Source organism: Mastomys coucha, unplaced genomic scaffold, assembly GCF_008632895.1.
Source record: "Mastomys coucha isolate ucsf_1 unplaced genomic scaffold, UCSF_Mcou_1 pScaffold21, whole genome shotgun sequence".
In the NCBI taxonomy this organism is placed as follows: domain Eukaryota; kingdom Metazoa; phylum Chordata; class Mammalia; order Rodentia; family Muridae; genus Mastomys; species Mastomys coucha.
The window spans coordinates 108542046-108563810 of record NW_022196904.1 but is presented as its reverse complement, the minus strand read 5'-3'; the positions used below and the strand labels follow the sequence as shown (position 1 = coordinate 108563810).

General features: G+C 42.1%; 1 protein-coding gene across 3 annotated transcripts in view; it reads right to left on the bottom strand.

Annotated features, from left to right (window-relative positions):
- The window catches only part of LOC116100882 (acyl-coenzyme A synthetase ACSM2, mitochondrial), a 44975-nt gene that overhangs the window by 17031 nt on the left and 6179 nt on the right, over positions 1-21765 (bottom strand). For 2 of the 3 annotated variants that reach the window (XM_031384599.1, XM_031384597.1), the window contains exons 2-8: positions 20970-21154; positions 8865-9075; positions 8373-8580; positions 6633-6776; positions 4528-4684; positions 1703-1782; positions 1402-1525 (exon numbers count right to left, since the gene is read on the bottom strand). In XM_031384599.1, the coding sequence (XP_031240459.1) occupies positions 1402-1525; positions 1703-1782; positions 4528-4684; positions 6633-6776; positions 8373-8580; positions 8865-9075; positions 20970-21146 (1101 nt within the window). In that variant the 5' untranslated portion in view covers positions 21147-21154. Of the gene's footprint in view, positions 1-1401; positions 1526-1702; positions 1783-4527; positions 4685-6632; positions 6777-8372; positions 8581-8864; positions 9076-20969; positions 21155-21765 lie in introns of those variants that run through there. The other variant, XM_031384598.1, reaches the window with a different exon arrangement.

Sequence of the window (21765 nt, the reverse complement as noted above, 5' to 3'; positions counted from 1 at the left end):
AAGAAGAAGAAGAAGAAGAAGAAGAAGAAGAAGAAAAGAGGAAGAGGAAGAGGAAGAGGAAGAGGAAGGAGGAGGAGGAGGAGGACAAGGAGAGCAAGAACAAGAAGAAGGAAGGAAGAAGGGGAGGAAGAACAAGAGAACATTAGCCAAAGAAGGAAGGTAGGTGAGATGGAAGAGTGGAGGAGAGAAAAACAAGAGATGCCCTGAAAAGGAGCAAGTCGAGTTGAAGGAGAGAATCTCCAGGTGGTTCTGATGAGTAGTACAGATGGTGCAGATACATGTCGGGCACAGAGGACTTCCATGATCATTTTGTTTAAATGAACAGCTGCTGTATTTTGGTTTCCATGGTGATGGTGTTGAAGATGGAGCCTCTAAGGAACCATTGGGTCAGTAAGAAAAATTAACGCTTTTCTGATGGGGCTGGGTGGTGGCACCACTCTTAGACTTCCCAGCCTTCAAAACTATGAACCAAAATACCTACTTTTCTTCATAAATCAGCTAGCCTCAGGTATTAGGTTATAGAAACACAGACCAGATTAAGCTGTGCTGACCTTTTTTACTTTGTGAGTCCTTTTTCCCATCCTTTATCCCCACAGTTTCACCCCCTATCACTAGATTGGTGAGAAAGAAGGATAAAAGAATCCAATTTCTTTCTTTTCTTATAGTAAGTCTTTGCTACTTTGTGGGTTCTTTTCCCCACCCTTATTCCTCTGGTTTCAATCTCATCACTAGATAGGAGAAAAAGAAGAGTGGATGGGTGGAGAAAAATATAGAGATCTCTGAATCCAATTTCTCTCTCTTTTTTCTTCTTTGAGCATGACAAGCCACAAACAACAACCCTCCGCCCCCCCCCCCCCCCCCCCCACTGCATGACCACCAACCGCCAACACTACCTATTGGGGCCCTTGCATTTATATACCCTCTGAAAAATTCCCAGAATTCCAAATGTCACACAACTGCAGAAATTATCTGCAACGGGCAAAACCTTGCCTCTCCTAGAGCATGAGGCAAATCATAGTCTGGTGCTGTGAAGCAGCCCCATATCCCCACACCTGGGATGAAAAATAAAACATATTCCTATAATATTTCTATGTCTTCTAAGGAGGCCAAAATTCTAGAATTCTCATGACACTAAGCCTCTAGCTCTTGACTACTCTTTGCCTTTTTTCATAACCCTTTTCATCACCTACCATGGCATCTATTGCTTGACTTTTTTGTCTTCCTTCCCAGCTAGAATGCAATCACTATGAAATCAGCAACATGATCATTTTGTTCCCATTGTAGATGTTCAATAAGTATTTCCCAACTAAAAGAGTGATACACTACACAATAATCTGGGTATCAAACAGAAACTCAAGTCCAGCAGGTGCACTAGTTCATGGTACCCTGGGGAGCAGATACCGTTTCTGTCTGGCCATAGATTTCTCGGATTTCCAGTCCTGTCTTGGATTTCCAGTTCTCCAGAGTCTCTGGGAGAAGGGTCTCTCCTCCACTGTAGCAGCTGTGCAGATGTGGAAATTTGTAACTAAAGAAGAGAGTTTATTTACCTTTAGGTACATTGGAAAAGAAGTCTACCCAGGCTTGGGGCTGAGTTCTGGGTGCTGTGATGGTGCTCTTGGCTTTAAATAGGCTAAGTATGTCCAGCTTAATAAGTATAGGGATGGGTCTAGAGACTCCTACCAGTCCCCTACAGGTCCATCACCTGGAAAGATCCTGTTGTAGCAACATCCGGTAAATGAGGGGGGCACCCACCAGGCTATTGATAGGGTAGCTGGAAAGCACCTGTGAAGAGAAAGCTCTCTGTGACCCTGCTGAGACACAGGTGCCCCCAAAACTCACAATGTCAGTCATAACTTCTCAAATTTTAGTGATCCTGACCGGAATCCTCATTTGTCGTGTTTGTTTTAGACTTAACAAGTCTCATAATTCTTACACATCCCCAAGACACAACAGAAGAATGAACACAGATGGAAAAAGATCCAAGATTAATTTGCAACACTTTTGTCAAAGCCTGGCTAACTCTTCCCACTAAGTTTTAGACTCATCTTCATAATCCCCCACTTTTTCCCACCAAAGTCTCAGCCATCAGGAGGAATAGACCAGATGCTGCAGCAAATGAATTGTGTGATCTTCACTCAGTACCTTAACCTTCTGGAACCTGGTTTATTATAGACTATTTCCAAGAAAATCACTGTGAAAAACAATTCCTGAAAGGCATGGAACAGAATGCTTCCTCAAGCAGTTCTCACAATGGCTGCATGCACTATGTACTGTGATCCTTTTTATGGACCTGAGCCCTGCAGGGTTAAGCAGATTGTAAGCAACTGGAGGAGTCAGTATTTGCCACACACTATGCAATGCTGTCTCCCTCACCACACTTGTTTTGTGCAGAACTGAACAGTGATCTAAGCAAATGTCTAGAAAAAAAATAAAGAACATGCACGGATCACACAATCGTTTCCTACATGTGTAACTGACAACTCTAGCTATCCTGAATTATATTTTTGCAGTCAAAATGAAAGCACGTTTATTGTTTGTTACTATGTGGTAATAAGCAACTACAGCATGTAGATTTTCTTAATGACTATCTCAGACTATACAGGAAAAGGAATCCTCTTTCTCTGTCTCTCTGTCTCTCTGTCTCTGTTTCTCTCTGTCTGTCTGTCTCTCTCTCACTCCTCCCATATAAATTACCCAAACTGGACACAAGGCAAACACCCATCTGTAATATGATGGGAAAGAAGTTATGGTTCATTTCTAGACACATTATTAGAATGGGATGCTATAGAGCAATTTAAAAAAAACAAACTTCATATGCACAAAAAAATATAGATTATAGGATATCACCTGTTACCATTTTGGACAAACATTATAATCTAAAATTATGACTTCACAAATGTTAGCAAGTTATAGAGAATTGATGCTTTGTTCATATACAAATTTATATATCAAAACCATTGTGAAATAACTTTTCAGTTATTAGACATCTCTATGCTAGGTATACATAACTTTTTATTAACATATTAAGAGTTAAATTATAAATTAATGGACAATATTTTTAAATGTATCCTATAATGGTTTAAAATGGCATTTCTACTGTAATTAATGATATTGAGCATTTTTCTCTGCTTGGTGAGAATTTGTACATGTATATGTACATTAGAACAATGTCTTGTATCCTACTTTAAACATGCTTGGTGATTCTGATTTTGAGTTATATAATGTCTCTATAAATTTTAGATGTTTTCCTCAATATATTGGTTGTTATGTTTTTTTCTTTCCTCCATTTGTTTTATAACTTTTAATTTGATGGTATATAATTTATTAATTTATATTTGCTTATATATTTGATATTTGGTGTAATAATAAAGAAATTGTAGTCAATGCTAATAAATTTTCTTTTCCTAAAAAAAAAAAATATAGATTGACCTCACAAAGAGACTGGTTGAGGGAAAGAAACCAGACACAAAAGATAATACATCCTACACCTGAATTCACACACATACAAAGAGAAAAGGTGAAATTTAATCTGGTAGAAGTCAAAGAGTTAGTAACTTATGAGGTGAGGACATGGCCAGGGGAGGCATGAGCAGCTATGAAAACATTTGAGGTTTCTATGTTGTGATGGTTACATATGTATCTGATATAAATCATGTATCCTATATGCTGGATGGAGCAATAAGATAGGTCTCTAACCCTCATGTGCTTGGATTTGGAGAAAATAATGCCAAGCAATGAAAAGGTGTGCCAATAGCATGTTAGTTACTGCCATAAGAAAAGAATGAGACTCTCTATTCTCCTCACCTCCTCTTTTCTCTTCCTCTTCTCTCTCTTCCCTCCTTCCCCACCTCTCCTTCTCCTAAGGATATAGGAAGAAGGTGATGCCTACAAGCCAGCATGAGATTCCTTGTTAAGCAGGCAACCCCTCTGGCACCTTGATCATCTTCCATCTCATCCTTCAGAAATGTATGAAGCATCTGCTCTGTGGCTATGTGAGCCTCCCTGAGGTATTTCTGTGTACTTGCCTAAGCTGACAGAGGCAGTGTCTGACCCATCTGAATGATTTTCCAACTGTACATTAGAATAGTGGTCTCCATACATTTTAGCCATTGTCTTGTGTTATGCCACAAATAAATAAGGAAATATGACACACATACTCACATGCATACACATACACACACATGAATAGACACACACATGCATGTGCATACACACACACATACATACATGTGTGTGAGGATAGTATTACCTATGATCTCATTTTCTGAGATCTGACATCAAGAGAAATGCTTCCAATGAGTCTCATCTCCTGAATGCAAGTCATTCATCAGTGTATGCATCCATCTCTCTCTCTGGACCATGAACTTTGTTAGATGGGTGCAAGCTTCCATCTTGCTTCCTGCTGTCCATTGCTAATCCATTTGGTTGGGATTTAACAGAAGTTTTATGAACTGAAACTAACTGCAATAACCTGGAGTGTGAAGATCCTGAGTTTACTCTGATCAACCAATGCAAATGGTCTCTTACCTTTAGAACAGTTTGTGGATCAAACTTTGGCAAAAGATGGACAAATATGCATGCTCCCAATACCCAAGGTTCCAGAAATGCTGCTAAAATGTTCAGTATCCAACCAGTGTCTGAGATGGTCCATACTATGTCAGAAGTACCCAGGCCTGTCCAACTGCTGAGAACACAGAACACAGGCACACAGAGATGAGTGTATATCAACAGTGTGGTGCTTGAGGGACTGTGTGTAGGGGAAGATGTGAGCATGTTAGATATGAGCATGCAGTGTGTGTGAAAGTGTAGGAGTGCTCTACAAATTATTACCCTAGAAGTCACAATTTAGAAGATAACTGGGTCTTACTCTCACCTTCTTCCCAATACTAGAACACTGGCTAACAAGCAGACACCAAAGGAAACATTTGTGTGTGTGTGTGTGTGTGTGTGTGTGTGTGTGTGTGTGCATGTGTGTGTATGTTGATGTATGCATGTGTATACATGTCAGGTGTCCTTATCTATCACTCTCCACCTTATTCTTTGAGACAGAGTCTCTCACTAAACCCGGAGCTCACTGATTGGCTGGATTGGCTGGCCAATGAGCTCTAGGGAGCTCTTACTGGCAATGTTTCTCTAGTGTTGGGATTATAGACATGCATCACCACATGTAGTTTTCTGTGGGTGCTGGAGATCTGGGTCCAGGTTCTCACACTTGTACAAGCACTTTGCTCAGTGAGCCCAGCTCCTCAGCCTCCAGGGCAACATATGACAGTCTTGTCACCTTCAAGTTTGTTGAGTAGGCCTTTGGTTCTCTTTGCTCCAAGTACCAGGAACTGCCCTGAACACAGCTACATAGCTGCAGTACTGGAAAAACTTGTTTCCTTTCTTTCTTCAGGGAAGAATAAGAGGTACCAACCCTTGTCAAAGCAAAGATGTTGTAGGATAGAACACACAATCATGTACATATACACACAAGATGGTTGATCTCTTTAGGAAATTAAGCATATTGGAACCTATTTGTGATGGTGGTAGTGAAAAGTAGTATCTTAGTTTAAAAAGTTATTTATTACATGTCCTTAAAATTGTATTTTATTTCAGCTCATGTATTAAAATTATTTATTTTATGTACAATTATATGCATGTGTGTGTTCATTAGGAGGGCACACACTCCTGTGTGTACATGTGTATCTGTTTGTTGAGGCCCGAGATGAACATCAGGTGTTATCCTCAGATCCTCTCTACCTTGATTTTTGAGATAATGTCTCTCACTGCCTGCCCTGGAGTTTACAAATTAGGCTAAACTTGCCAGCCTGGGAGTCTCAGGAGCCCACCAATCACCACCTCCAGGATTTAGCATTACAAATGTGGGCAACCAAACTACTTTTTTAAAATGTGGATTCTGGGGACCATAGTCCTATTGCTTGTGTGGCAAGGACTTTATAAGCTATACTCCTCACTTTTAATTTAGAGTAATTTAGTTCTCTGATATAGTTGACTCATAAGTAGAAATTCATACTTTTAAGAAGTTTTTTTTTTTAATATTAAGCTGTTTCCTATTCTAATAATAAAATTGCTGTTGCAGGAAGGAGTTATGGGAAAAGAACACAAAGATCTTCGGTCCTTAGTTCATGAAGACCTTGACACTGTACCTTCTGACTCCACAGGTCATAGTGATCTAGTAATGAAATCAATGCTGTTGTGAGGCCTATGTTCTAGAAACTCTATTAACACAGTTCATCTCATTCCTCTAATGAGCCTTTTCACATGAATGAATTTGCAAAGTAATTTGTTGCTGGAATAAAGAAGATGTCCTCCTGAAATCTGGGTACCATTAAAGCAAATTACCAGAGAACCCCAAAGACAAGGTAGAGAGCATCTTGGAAGAGGACTTTTTTTTTACCCCATTGCTATCCATCCATCCTACTAGTGTGGCTTGACATAAGGAAGAGGTATTGAGACCTTGTGTTGTCTAAAACAGAGTTGTCACTCTGAAGAGTTCCCTGTATGTGAAGCCTTGCCTTTCTAGCTTCATGCTTCACTTCTCAGTTGTCTTTCTCAAAGTCTCCAGGGAAGATAGGACCTGACTTTAGAAGAGTTGTTAGGAATCTGTAGAAGGAAAAGGCTCAGCTTACTCAGCATCCATCTTGGCCTTGATGCCCAGGCTGCAGTGGGAGTGTTCTGCCATCTTGGGAGGGCCACTGGTCCCACTAGTGAAGTAGATGGCAGCTGATTCTTGGCTTCCTGTCTCCACACACTGATGAATGGTGGATGCATCCCTACAGGAACCAGAAAGTCAATGTCTCAGATCTAGCCTGGATACTGATGATACTGGTTGCTGTCAGTAACCCTCAAACTGACAAGGGCAAGTCAGATGACCTGTCTCTGAAGGGATTCCTTGAGTGAGTCAGACTTAGAATTTTGTTAGCTATGTGAGTTTGTAGAAATTACTTAACTTCTGTGAGTCTCTTTCTGTATATGTGAAGTGGGGTCAAGAAAACATATCTCAGAGAGTTTAGTAAGAAAGAAAGCAAGGGCATAAGTAGCAGCGACTTCATGTTAATTCAATTGTTGTTGGGCCCCAGAATGATGCCAGGGGCACAGAAGGTGGGCAGTTAGTTTTCCAAGTGATTTTTAAAAAATTACTTCTTTGTATTTTATGCATATGGGTGTTTTGCCTGCATTTGTGTATATGTACAAGATGTCTATGTTTACTGTGGAGGCCAGAAGAGGGCATTGGATACCCTGGAACTAGAGCTATAGACAGTTGTTAATCTGTCTTATAGATGTTGGGAATTAAACCTGAGAAGAGCAGAGCTAGTCTCTCCAGTACTCCTCATGATTTCTTGCCACCCACTTTTATTGTTTGGAAGAAGCTACAGGGGTTTTTTTTAGGCAATCTTTCTAGTGTCTTGAATTTGAATCTTTAAAAGCTGGTGTTTTATTGTTTACTTTATGAAAATTATTTCAAAGATCATGACAGTAGAAAGGGAGAAAACCCTTTATATTCTCCCTAAATGTTTCCTAAAGTATGTGTCTCTAATGGACTTATTTAAAGAATCTTATTTATCCAGCCAGTCTTAGTATGAAATTCTGGAAGGACCATTATTCTGGAAAGTATCTCCTAGGGATACAGAATGTGGGAAGAGCCTGAAAGTCAGTGCACCAGGCCTCTCTGAGGGGTTGTCTTGTATACTGTTAGACTCACCTCACATTTGATCTATGGCTATGGTGAATAGCTCTAGATGCCTTTCAACTCCATTCAGTATGTAGTATGTGTCTGTCTATCTGTATGTGTATATATATATATATATATACATATATATATATATATATGCCTGTACAATGTGTATGTGTGTGTGTATGGTATATTCATGTATGTGCTAACCACATGTGCATATGAACACTCAAAGGCCACAGGTGTCTCCCGCTACTGCTCTCTGCAATATTGCCTTGAGACAGGGTCTCTCAATGGACTGGAGTCTTAGCTTTAGGCAAGGCTAGGCTGGCCTGTGAACTTTTGGGGTCTACCTGTCTTTACCTTCCAATGCTAGAGTTATAGGCATGTGCAGCCATGCTGTCTTTTTACGTGGATGCTGGGGATTTGAATTAGGTCTCATGCTCGTACAGTAAGTGCTCTTATCCACTGAGCCACATCCTTCAGAAAATCGTTGGGAACATTCTCTGGGCTTTTAGGGAGGTGTCTGAATGCCTGGCTCCACCCACCTTTGGAGTGAGTCTATACCAAACACTTGCATTTGCTTTTCTTTCTTTACTGTCTCATTCCCCTTAGACTTACACTGTTCACAACCGTACAATTTCTTGGTTGGATTTCTAGTTTGGGTGAAAAACTGGCTAAGGCAAGAGATACTCACTTTAGCAATGCCTTGAAGTTTAGCCATCCTTCTCGATTTTTTTCAGACACCAGCAACTTGATTTTCAGTAAAGAACAGTCAGAGGCCACGGCATCTACTTCCTGGGCCACTTCATCCCCAGCCACAATGGCCCTGGCCTTGGATGCCTGCAGCCTGTATAGTATGTCTGAGGACTTCATCTGGATGGTCCCAGGCATGAAAACGAGGCCTAAAGAAGCCAAACAGTTTAAAGAGCGCTAGGAAGGAAATCGTCTTCTTCCCCAGAGAAGGGCTGTGCACAGCCATGGGGGCCAACAGGAAGGGCAGGTGGGAAAGCCAATGGAGAAGAACAGCACAATCTATGGGGGTTTCTTTGGGGAGAGGAGCCTGCCGTTCTCTACCCTCCAATTCCTTCACAAGGGAGACTGCCAAGCCTGTGTGAGCAGTTACTAACCAGTCCGCATGCAGCCCAGGGTCACCAGCCACCACTCGCCTGTGTGAACAGTTACTAACCAGTCCGCATGCAGCCCAGGGTCACCAGCCACCACTCTGGGATTCGGGGAAGCACTACTGCCACACGGTCCCCACGATGCAGGCCACAGGCTCCAGAGAGAACATTGGCTGTCTGTTTGCTGATTTCACTCAGTTCCCTGAAGCTCCACTTTATTTCTTCCCCTCTGCCATTCATCCACCATAGGGCTGGACCCAAAGGTCTCTGGCCAGCCTGAAGAAAAAGAAGGCCTGGTGATCAGAAGACCTATGGGGACACAGGAGGTAGTACACAGGAACATATGGGGATAATCTTCTTGTGCAGTGTATAAAGGTTGTCTTTGTATTATTCAAAAGTCGACTTCTGTACCTTTAGAGTGCTGAGTACTAGCTAGACTTTGGTATTGTTATTTTAATGAAGCATCACCATTCTTGGTACTTTGTAAAATGTCCTCTCCATCAGTTGATTAGTTTAATAAAGAGCTGATGGCCCACAGAAGGGCAGGAGAGGAAAGGTGGAACATCCAAGTAGAGATAGGAACTCTGGGAAAGGATCAGATGTGAGCATGCATAGGGAGGTGGGGAGTGCTGGTTCTCCAGCTGTACATGGAGGTGGAAGGAACAGGTGCTGGGACTGTCTGAGAGAGAGCTAACAGGCCATGTGGCAATTGTTGACAAGTGCAGACACTTAACTAAGTTATACAAGCTAGTGGGAACAAGCCTAAGCTATACGGCCAAATCTTTCATTAGTAATAAAAGGTCTCCATGTCATTACTGGGGCTATGAGGTCAGGACAGTCTGGTGATAAAAACATAGCAAACAAAACAAATTGCAACTCTAGGGGTAGGCTTGTCAATCCGAGGACATCCATACACAAATAAAAGTGTTGAAAACCCTCAAGCTATTCTTTAAATGTGGGTTGGATCTATTAATGATGTATTAAAACAGAGAGTTTTAATATGCATGTTTAAAAAATAGCAGCTAAAACACATTATATATTACTGTGATAGATAATGTGATTTCCAGCTGGATTAGCGTGAGGATGCCTAAGAGATGAGTAAAGTGAACCTCTCAGGTATGCCTCTCAGATTACATGCTTGTTATGTAAACTGTAGCACCTGAATTCCACTCCCCAGAGCAAGTTACCAAAAAGTAGGTCGTGGTGACACACACTTGCAGTTCATGCACTGACGGGGTGGAGGCAGGCAGATCCCTGTGGCTTGCTGTTCAGCCAGTCTAGTGGACTCAATGGGCTCCTGGTCAGTGAGATACCCCATTTCAAAACCCAAAGTGATGTAGCTGAGGAAGAGCACATGAGGCTGGCCTCTGGCATCCGTTTGCACTCACACATTATAAACACATATACATGTGTGTACGTTAGTGTATGCGATACATACATGCACATGGAGACAAAGAGATTCAGTCCCTTCCTCTGGATTGAAACAGTCCCTTGTAGGACAGGAAAGGCTCATGAGACTAACAAAACAAACAATGAAGCCCAAGTCTACAAGACACACAGGCACGTGAATCTTCAAGGAGCCAGTTTAGGCTGTTATGTTTAAGTAGTAAATAGCTAGTTGCATAAGGAGCACCAATGGCACATGCTGAGCAGAGCTTCTCAGTGACGCACGTCCCTTTGGGTTACTCATGGCCCTGTAACTCCTCACCCACACCCCTCAAAACTAATCCTAAAGGCTCATTGTTTCACCAATCTTGACTTAGATCAGATCAGTTTTTTGGCCTGCCATCACACTGGAGGAGATGATCAGCAAGTCTTCCAAAAAGAGTCATGCACCAACCTTGAATCTCTGTTTCATCTTCAGCAGAGAAGATGGTGCAATCGCCATGCTAAGGTTGTGTCCCAGAGCCAGGACCTTAGAACAACATCATTGTCACAGCTCCCTTTGGGTATCCCCATTTGGTTCCTTTGCTGGTTAAATCTAGCCTTTCTCCTGCCTTAGCCTGGATGAGCCAGTTCAGCCTCTTGAATTGTATTTCTGATGAAGGTAGTGGTGAGAAGGTAGTGAATGAAACTCATAGATGGACAAGAAACTGGGAGGTTTCTACATCCCTGCCCCCATGACCCTCCCCCATCTCTTGGGCTGAAGCCCTTTTCTACTCTGTTGAGTGGGCATCTTACTCACATACCTCGATGGCAGGGACGTATGGTCTAGTTTTCTGAGAAGACTGGCTAAGCCTTGAGTTGTTGATTTCTTTCTGTGATCATGTTAATCAGATTGGCCATCACTGTGACAAACACCTTGATATATCTCTAAGCTTGTGTATTCAGAGGATTCCATCAGTATCCATTAGCTGTGTTGACTCTGAACATGTGAAAAGTGAGGAAGAGTCATGGCAGTAGGAATGTGTGACAGAGACTACTCACTCTGTGACGGGAAGCAAAGAAAGAAGCAGAGACTACAGGCAAAGCAAAACTTCGGGGTTATGTCCTCAGTGACCTGTTTCCTCTAGTCCCACTATGTAAAACCTCTACTGCCTCCCAAACCATCATCACCAGATGGAGACCAAATGTTTAAACTGAGAACAAATGTTTAAAAGGAACCTATGGGATCACTACTGTAACAGGCCTCAGACCTTAGCACAACGGACTACATGATAAAAGTACCATTCAGGGTGTAAAATTCAGCATGTAGACAGAAATGCTTGCCAAAACTAAAACAAAGGCCTAATATGTCAAAGTCCATATCATTGAGGAAAATCTCAGGTGTACTAACATTGCTTTTTAACTTCTATAGTTCTGTTCTAGTTGACTGTTCTTGTGAGCTGACGTATGTCGACCTAGAGCATATTTCTGTGCTTAAAAGCTAACCCTGAGAATGACTCAGAGATACATTGGGATCCTGAACACCCAGTGTAGCTGTGGCTGGCTAATGAAGACTTTCTATTATCTTAGGCCCATGTCTGAGCAGTCTCCTCTAGTGGATACCTCACAATGTTTCTGAAAGCCCCAGAGAAATCCCAGAGACCATACCTTGAGTCACCAGGGTTTCAAAGCCCCTTAGAAAATGAAAGGGTGCAGTTGTCAGGATAGTCCTGGGGATGTGCAACTTGAGATGTTCCAGCACCTCCCCTCCCAAGACTCCCTTTGATCATTTGTTGCCTACTGATTCAGATGGGCCTGACACAATAAGAAACAAACTGGAAAGTCACCTAGTTTGTCACCTTCAGAGGTAAGTCTGGTTAAGGTGCCTTCTGTTTGATTGCTGATCCAGTGTCCAGGATCCCTATGAGAGTTCTGACTGTTCAGGAGTATGAATTTGTAGTGGGCACCCCTGGTTGTCCTCTCTCTGTCTCTGTCTCTGTCTCTGTCTCTGTCTCTCTCTCTCTCATTCTCTCTTTGTGTGTGTGTGTGTGTGTGTGTGTGTGTGTGTCTTTCTATGTGTGTGTGTATGTGTGGGCACACCTCTGTCTTTCTATGTGTTTCTGTCAGATCTGTTTCTCTGTATTGACCAGTGGCTTTCTCTGGTGTGAGAACCCCCTAGTTTAAGAACTGTGCCCCGTCCTTTTGGGGACCTGAACTCTCTTGCTTCTGCAAGAGGTCACCCAGAGAAACCCAAAAAGTTCCTTCACCTGTCCCACTCCAGGAGCAGGTGCTCTTGCATGTTTTGTTACTGGACTCTTGGTCAGGATGAGTCCCTGTGTGAAGGTGGGAAGGAGCTGAGTGTCTCGTCCAGGGCCCCCCGCCATATAAAAAGAAAGCACACAAGGAGGGAAAAGAGTTCCCTAGGTGAGCATTCCCTCTGCTCTGTTCCTGCTCTAAGCAGCACCAGGGAAGAGAAAAATTCCTTTGAGCTGAGCCAGAAGAAAAAAAGAAAGTTCTACTCCTTTCTCGGTTATGATTTATGTTTCCTTTTTAACCAATGATCTGTAAAACCCTTTATTCTCTGAAAATAGTAAAAACAAATAAATAAACAAACAAACAAATATCCCCTGAACTGGGCAAGGGGATCCCTACCAGATAACACAGCCTGGATAAAACAAAAATTTCCATCTATCTAACACTGACCAAACAGACTTTAAACAACTTTTGATAAGTCCTTTTTAAAGGATTAAAGATAGCTACTAAAAAGATTTCCTTTGTCACCAACTTGTCCCCAGATGTTAAAAAAAAGTTTTAAAAAAATTTAATGTTATAACTAGGTCTTTTATTGTTGAGAATAATTTGGAACACTTCTTCATTGCTGGTGGGATTGCATGCTGGTACAACCACTCTGGAAATCAGTTTGGCGGTTCCTCTGGAAATTGGACATAGTTCTACTGGAGGACCCAGCTATACCACTCCTGGGCATATACCCAAAAGATACTGCAACATGTAATAAGGACACATGACCCACCATGTTCATAGAAGCCTTACTTATAATAGCCAGAAACTGGAAACAACCCAGATGTCCCTCAACAGAGAAATGGATACAGAAAATGTGGTACATCTACACAATGGAGTACTACTCAGCTATTAAAAACAATGAATTTATGAAATTCTTGGGGAAAGGGATGGATCTGGAGAATATCATCCTGAGTGAGGTAACCCAATCACAAAAGAACACACACGGTATGCACTCTCTGATAAGTGGTTATTAGCCCAGAAGTTCGGAATACACGAAGAACAATCTACAAACCACAAGAAACTCAAGAAGAAGGAAGACCAAAATGTGGACATTTCATTCCTTCTTAAAAGGGGGAACAAAATACCCACAGAAGGAGTTGCAGAGACTAACTATGGAGCAGAGACTGAAGGAAGGACAATCCAGCCTGATATAGCTGTCTCCCGAGAGGCTCTGACAGTACCCAACTAATACAGAGTAGAGGCTCACAGCCATCCATTGAACTAAGTACAGGGTCCCCAATGAAGGAGTTAGAGAAAGGACCAAAGGAGCTGAAGGGTTTGCAGCCCCTTAGGACGAACAATAATATGAACTAACTAGTACCCTCAGAGCTCCCAGGGATTCAACCACCAACCAAGGAGTACACATGGTGGGACTGATTGCTCTGGCAGCATGTGTATAGTAGAGGATTGCAAAGTCGGTCATCAATGGAGGAGAGGCCCTTGGCCCTGTGAAAGTTCTGAGCCCCAGTGTAGGGGAATGCCAGGGCCAGTAAGTGGGAGAGGGTGGAGTGGCAAGCAGGGGAAGGGGGAAGCAACAGGGGTTTGTTCTTGTTGTTTTTTGTTTTTTGTTTTTTTTGTGTGTGTGGTTTTTTTTTTCCCTGAGGGGAAACTGGGAAAGGAGAAATCATATGACATGTAAATAAAGAACATATCTAATAAAAAAAAAGTTAAAAAAAATTTAATGGTATAACTAGGTCCCAGTTGCTGGAAGTACCTTAAAGGGTATTTAACAGCATAGAGCTGAGTGGGACAAGGTCTTTTACATAATTGAAAGCCACTGTCCAATTCCCTCATGATGAACCACAGTGACACTTACAGATACCTAGCAAAGTTTGGGCATTTCATCCTTATATAGGGGATTAAAAAATCAATACCTCAGGATTGGCTCAACACCAAGCTCCTATAATTGTTCAACTACCCAGTTCAGCTACCTCACTTCAAATTAAACAATATCCAAATGACCCTTGACACATAAGGGGAAATTGCAGATTATATTGCCTAGTTGAAAGAGACAGATATCTTGGTGCCCGCCCAGTCACCTTGGACTGTACCTCTCCTGCCTGTGAAGAAATCTGAGACCTCAGATCCTCAGGAGTCTGGTTTTTCCAGAGAATCAGGGATACATATTCTTTGACCTGAAATATGTATTCTCCTGCCTCCCATTGGTAGAGGTGAGTTGACCCATCTTTGCTTTTACATGGACAGATCCAGTGGGAGGTAACAGTGGGCAACTTACCTGGACCAGGTTGCCCCAGGAATTAAAGACACTAAATGCAGACTTCCTGCCATTCTGTCAGAAGTTTCCTGTGAAGATAGATTACAAAAGGGCCACCAAGGGACTGCTGCCAGAGTTGTAGGCATTGGGCTACAGAATGTCAGCTAAGAAAGTTCAAGTTTGTATATCAGAGGCTGCTTATCTTCACTGCCAGCTGAAAGAAGGTGAAAGGAGCCTGTCTCAGAGTAGGATTGCTACCATCCTCCAAATTCCAACTCTAAAGACTAAGAGACAAGTTCAAGAGTTCCTGGGTACAGCAGGATATTGATGCCTCTAGATACCAGAGTTTGTGGAAATAAGACCTCTATATACCAGCACGGAGTAGGACACTAAGTCTCTAATCTGGACTGAGACTAAACAAAAGACATTTGAGGCTTTAAAAACAGCTCTGACTTCTGCTTAAACCCTAAAGGGGTTTTAACACAAACTTTGGGGCCATGAAATGCCCTGTGTGGTTGGACCCTACAGCCACAGGATGGCCTACCTGTTTAAGAGCTGTGGCAGTTATTGCTAGTTTAATAAAATAAAGCAAACAAATTAACACTGGGTCAAGAGCTTATCCTCACAACACCATGACATGATTGAGGCCCTCCTGAGGAAGCCCAGAATGCTGGCTGTCTAATGACCATGTGACTCAGTACCTGGCCTTAACTCGTGGTGTACCCTCGAGTCCAGTTTGAGAAACCCAGCACCACTAATTCGGCTACTCTCTTGCCTGATGACATTGGTGCTCATCCATGACTATCAGGAGATGAAAGAGAAAAGCAAGTGTGCGGGAGCTACAATAGTTACTTTAACTGAAATTATATGGGCCACGCCAAGTACCTAAGCTCAGAGAGCAGAGCTGACTGCTGTCATGTCCACAGTGTGATCTAGAGAAAAAAGGGGCTTCTCACTACGAGAAAAGGGGACATTAAATAAGCATGGCTTCCCCTAGAGGCTGTTTGTCTTCCTCCACAAATTGTTGTCTTCCACTGTCAGGCTGCTCTCTTGGCTGCCTGACAAATGGCCCAAAGACCACTGGGGCCTATGGATATTCTGATATCATATCATGACCAAGTGCTGCCTGAGACTCTATGGTAAAGAAGAAATGGACAACATAACCTCACAGGATGGAGGACAACAGAAGAAAAGATCATTCTTCTGAAAACAACTGGCAGGACTCTGATAACTGACCCAGGCTACTTATCTGGGGTTTACAAAACTTTCTGAGATGCCCAGACTAAAGTATGTTATACAAAAAGTGGACAGCCTAGTGCAGGATGTCTCAGCTAGACTTTGAGTTTATGTTCAAGTGAATCCAAAACAGATAACCCTTACCCAGGAAGGGGTCTGAATGAGAAACCAACATCCTGGTGAACTCTGGGAAAACTGACTTCAAGATCCAGCCTGCTGGGGAATGATAAAAATACCGAGTAATTTTTGATAATTATTTTGTTTCCCCTTCTGAGTGAGATTCACATATCCTCTCTTGGGCCCTCCTTCTTACCCAGTTTGTTTGGGTCTGTGGATTGTAGCATGGTTATTCTATACTTTATGGCTAATGTCTGCTTGTAAGTGAGTATATACCATACTTGTCTTTCTGGGTCTCGGTTACCTCACTCAGGATGATATTCTCAAGTTCCATCTATTTGCCTGCAAATTTCATGATGTCTTTGTTTTTAATAGCTGAATAGTATTCCATTATGTATATGTACCACATTTTCCATCATACAAAATCCACCCACAAAACCTTCAATTCAAAATTAGTTCTGCCTACAAGATGCACAAAGATAAAGATGGAGCAGAAACTGAGGGACAGCTAATCATTCTTCAGCTGAGGGACATCTGGGTTGTTTCTAGTCTGGCTATTATGAATAAAGCTGCTATGGACATAGTTAAGCAAGTGTCCCTGGAATATAGTGGAGCATCTTTTGTGTATATGCCAAGTCATCATAGGTTTATGGAAAGAGGGAACTGGGTCAGATAGGGAGTGAGGAGGGGTATGAGAATAGCAATCAGATGTTGGGGGAGGGAATGGGAAAGGACTAGGAGTAAGAACGGATATCATTTCAGGGGCATATCTGGGACTAGCTGGTGACGTGGGGTAGGGGAGGCTGTGGGGAATTTATGGGGTAACTCTAACTGTAATTCCTACCATCAGGGGATATAGAGTCTGAAGTGGCCACATTCTGTAGCCAGGCAGTACTTCCAGTGGAAAGAGGGACATCAATCCACCCACAAAACCTTCAATTCAAAATTAGTTCTGCTTACAAGATGCGCAAGGATAAAGATGGAGCAGACTGAGGGAACAGCTAACCAACGACTGGCCCAACATGAAACCCATCCAATGGGAAAGAATCAACTATTGACACTATTAATGACACTCTGTTATGCTTATAGATAGGTGCCTAGCATAACTGTCATCTGAGAGGCTTCATCCAGCAATGGATGGAGGCAGATGCAGAGACCCAGTCAAATATCAGGAAGAGCTCAAGGAGTCTTGGGGAAGAGGAGGTAGAGTTGAGCAAGCCAGAGGCATCAAGACACCACCACAAGGATACCTACAGAGTCAACTAACTTGGGCCCATGGAGGATCAGAGAGACTGAACCACCCACCAAAGATCATGCAAGGGCTGAACCTAGGTTCCCAATACATTTGTAGCAGATGTGCAGCTTGGTCTTCATGTGAGTCCCCTAAGAATTGGAGTGGGGGCTGACTCTGGCTCTGTTGCCTGCCATTGGACTCCCTTCCCCTAACAGGATTGCTTGGTTGGGCCTCAGTGGGAGAGGAGTTGCTTATTACTGCTAGGACTAGATGTTTCAGGATGTTGTGATACCCAAGGGAGGCTTCCCCTTTTCTGAGGAGAAGGTGAGGAGATAGTGGGGAGAGGGATTTGTAAGGGCAGGGCTAGGAGGAAAGGAGGGAGGAAAAGCTGCGATTGGGATATAATGTGAATAAAAAAATAATTTACAGAAAGGAAAAAAATACTAGGTAATTTTTAAAGATACCTTTTCAGGGTGGGTAGAAGCATTCCTCCTCTGGACTGAAACTGCTCAAATAGTATTAAAAAGCTCCTCTAGGAATTGGTCCTCTGATTTATCTTCTCCTTAGCAATGGGGTCCAATGATGGCCTAGTTTTCATAGCCAAAACCTCTCAAATAATATCTAAAGCTTTATACATAGATTAAAATTTTCATTTCCCATATAGACTTTAGAGTTCTGGACAGGTTAAAAATGGAACATTGAAAGAAACCTTTACAATATTTTCATTAGAGTCTACCAAAGGATAGGTAGAACTTCCTTTGCTTTGCTTCGGCCTGCTGCACACTGTATAGAGAGGAATTCATCTGCCTCTATGAGATTATGGTTGGAAGGCTTTCCCCATTGCTCCCCAGGCTCCAAGACCAGCAGTTGGCATAATTCTTGTAGCATTCCTTTCTCAAGTCACTACAGGCCCTCCAGTCCATAAAAGCTCTTCATCAGACTATCCAAGACATCCACCTCCAAGTCTCCCATCAGTTTTCCCTTATCCCAGTCCAGTGATACTATCTGGGTCAAATAGATAGCCAGTGGGGCCCTGAAAGTAACTTGGAAATTACCCAAAAGGTGATTGTCTCCACTCCCAAGGCTGTGAAGATAACTGGCATTATACCATGAATCCATCTCACCCAGGTCAAGAAAATGGGAGTCACAGATGCTGCTTCCAAATAGACTGTTTCCAGACTTCACTGGGCCCTGGGATCTTCCAGTCCTCTACCTCATCCTGGGACTTGTGTTTGGTATGAATACAGGGTTATGATTTAATCCCTACAGCCCTTAGGTCTAGACCTGGGAACTGAAGAAGACAGACATAGGAAAGGTTCTATCTAGTGTAACTACAGACCAGTAACCCATATTTCATCTTGACTTTTACAATTCCATACATACCCTGTGGCTGGTCCCCCTGGTTGCCAACAAAAAAGGGTGTTTAAAAGATTCTGTCTTTGGAAAATAGGAAAAACCTGGGGAATCAGACTCCATACCACAGGAAAGGGACTCTGGGGATAGAGACAATCATTCCCAGACAAAAATCAACCAGGATTTCTGGTTATGCTTAGACACCTGGCCCCTGTAATACATAGGGATAGGAACCAACCAGACTGTCAGCCCATTGACTGACAAAACTTAACATGATGATGGGTAGCCAAAATTAATGTTAGAGGACTTATAAGGGCCTAAAACTTGTCTAATATCCAAATCCTATTACCTTACCACTCTCTCTTATTCTGGTACCTGCTATTCTGCAATTCATATGGACAACAACATTACTGGACCTCTGAGACTACTTGGTAGGCATGTACTAATGGTTTGACTAAATCTGCCTCTTTTGACACTTTCTAAATTAAGTAGATAAGATGATCAGGACCCAGAGGTATTAAAGAGTTCAGTTTCTGAATTAAAACAACAATTAGACTCACTTGCAGAAAAGGTCCTACAAGATTCGAGAGGCTTAGATGTCTCATGAGATAAAGAACGTATATATGGCTTTGGGAGAAACCTCTAGTTTCTATGCTAATTGATCAGGAGTAATTTGAAGAAGTCTTGCTATGGTTGGAAAAATAATATATCTGTCTCTGTTCCCTTGGTCTCCCTGGCTAACTGCTCTGCTATCAGCACTGGCAGATAATTGACTCTCATTCTGATTGGATTTACAGTAAGGCTCTGTGTCTTAAACTAAAGCAGGATGAGCCCATGGTTTGACTCATTCGCTAAAACTAGTGGGGAATGTAACAGGGCCCAAGATCTTAGCACAACTGTCTCCATGATGGCTGTAAAACTCAGTATGTAGTCAGAATCATGTGCTGAAACTGAAACAAAGGCCTAATCCATCAAAATCCATATAGTTCTGGGAAAGTCTCAAAATGCACTTGAACTTTACAGTTCTATATATGTCCAATAGATGGCTTGTCCCTCCTAGTTTCCAAAAAACAAGGGGTTTTAAAACATTCTGGCCTTTGGGAAATAGGAAAAATCTGGGGATTCGGTCGGACTATGTCACAAAAAGGGTCTTGTTTTTAGCTTTTTAGAATTTAACTTCTGTAGCCATGCTTCTGCTTACTGTTCTTGTTCACTGAAGAATCTCAACCCAGAACATGATTTTTGTGATTTCGAGCTGACCCTGAGAAAGGCTCAGTGTTACCCTGGGGTCCTGAACACCCAGTGTAGTCACCAGCTGGCTAACAAAGACTTTCTGTTGTCTTAAACCCATGTCAGAGCTGATGCATATCCCATAATACTACACACTTGGTCAGTCCAATACAAGTTCTCCCACCTCACCTATGCTCCATCCCACCTCTCTTTATTATATGCTGCAGGTCACAATAGAGCATGTGGTTCAAGTACTAAGGTTACTAAGATTACCTAGGTTGCTAAGTTACACAATGTGTTATGTGCCTCTGATCTTCCTCTTAAAAATTTTGTAGTACTATGTATTAACTATATGCAATCATATTAAACATATACATATATGTTTAAACATATACATATATATATAACAACTTTCTTACAAGTACATAATTGATTCCAATCATATTTACCCTCCCCTAATCTTCTCCGATCTTGTGTGTGTGTGTATGTGTGTGTGTATGTATTGTGTATTTTCTAGTAAGTTTTATTAGCAGCATGCGAAAAGGTTTATTTACAGAAGCATGGGCACATTACTAGTGGTTGTACTACTGAACAAAATGTCTCTCCATCCCTCTTTAGCCTTTAGCTGTGTGAAAATCCTCTAGGAGAGGTGGGACCTGTGAGCTCCTCCCTACTTCATGAAATCTAGTGCAGGTACTTACAGTTGCTGTGAATTCAAGAGTGCAACAGCCATCTCATGCCCAGAAATTACATTCTACATATCTAATTCTTACATTCTTTCTATTCCTTCTTCCATAATATCCCCTGAATCTCTGAGGAGTGTATGAGAGATGTTTTATTAATGGATGAATATTCAACAATGACTTATTCTCAGCATATTAACCAGTTGTGAGTGTCTGCAGTTGCAGACTCCTGCAAGAAGACACTTCTCTGACAGAACCTCATAGTTCTTCTACTTTTCTTTCTTCCAAGTCACTCTATTCTGCATCGAGGAAGTTGACCATCCTATTCACAGTTTCTTATGGTGTCTGAGACATAATAAAGCATCCCATAAAGTTCTATGAATGACTTGATAAATATGTGAAATTATTCAAGCTTTTCCATCCAATATCCCCTTACCTTCTCCAGGTTGGCCCAGTGATCTATCACATCACTAGCAAAGTTGAACTTGGCAGGCGCTTCCTGGTGACCCCACTGTATGGGCATTAGTTTCTTGATGTTAATATGGAAAGTACGGCGGGACATCTCATTACCCCAGAGAGTGCAAAGTCTTGGAAATTTCCACAGCCAATGCATAGTCAAAGCTGTGAAGGAAGGAAGAAATGGGTGAGATCTTTCCTACTGGATTTTGACACTCCCCATAAGCTAGTAAAGACAGCTCTTCCATGTCCTCCAGGGTTGATTGGTTGTATTTGTGAGTGAATTGAATTGAAACTCAGTGCGTGGTTCAGTCTTTTTCTGTGTATTATTCTCCTAAACATTCATCCCACCAGTTCCCATTTCTCGCTAGGCTTGCTGGCCAAAGAGTCCCAGTGATCCTTTTGTCTCTGCTGCCCTAGTACTGGGCTCACACAAACACGCAGTTTTTCACATGGGTACCTGGCTTCTGAATGAGGGTTCTCATGCTATTGCAGTAAGTGCTTATACCCAAGGTGCTATCTCCCCATCACCATTTTTGGGGTTTTCTGTGAGCACTACATATCCCAGAAGAGCACTAACCTTTCCTGGGGCCTAGAATGATAGCATGAGGAGTTTCCAACATGGCCTCTTTCAACCTACAGTTATTTTCACCTAAGTTTTATAGGCACCTTCTATATTTGTTTTTAGAAGGAAACAACTATGAAATGCTTGGGATGCTCATTAATGCACCAACTGCTAATACACTAGTTCTTTAGAGACAGTTTTTTTTTTTTTT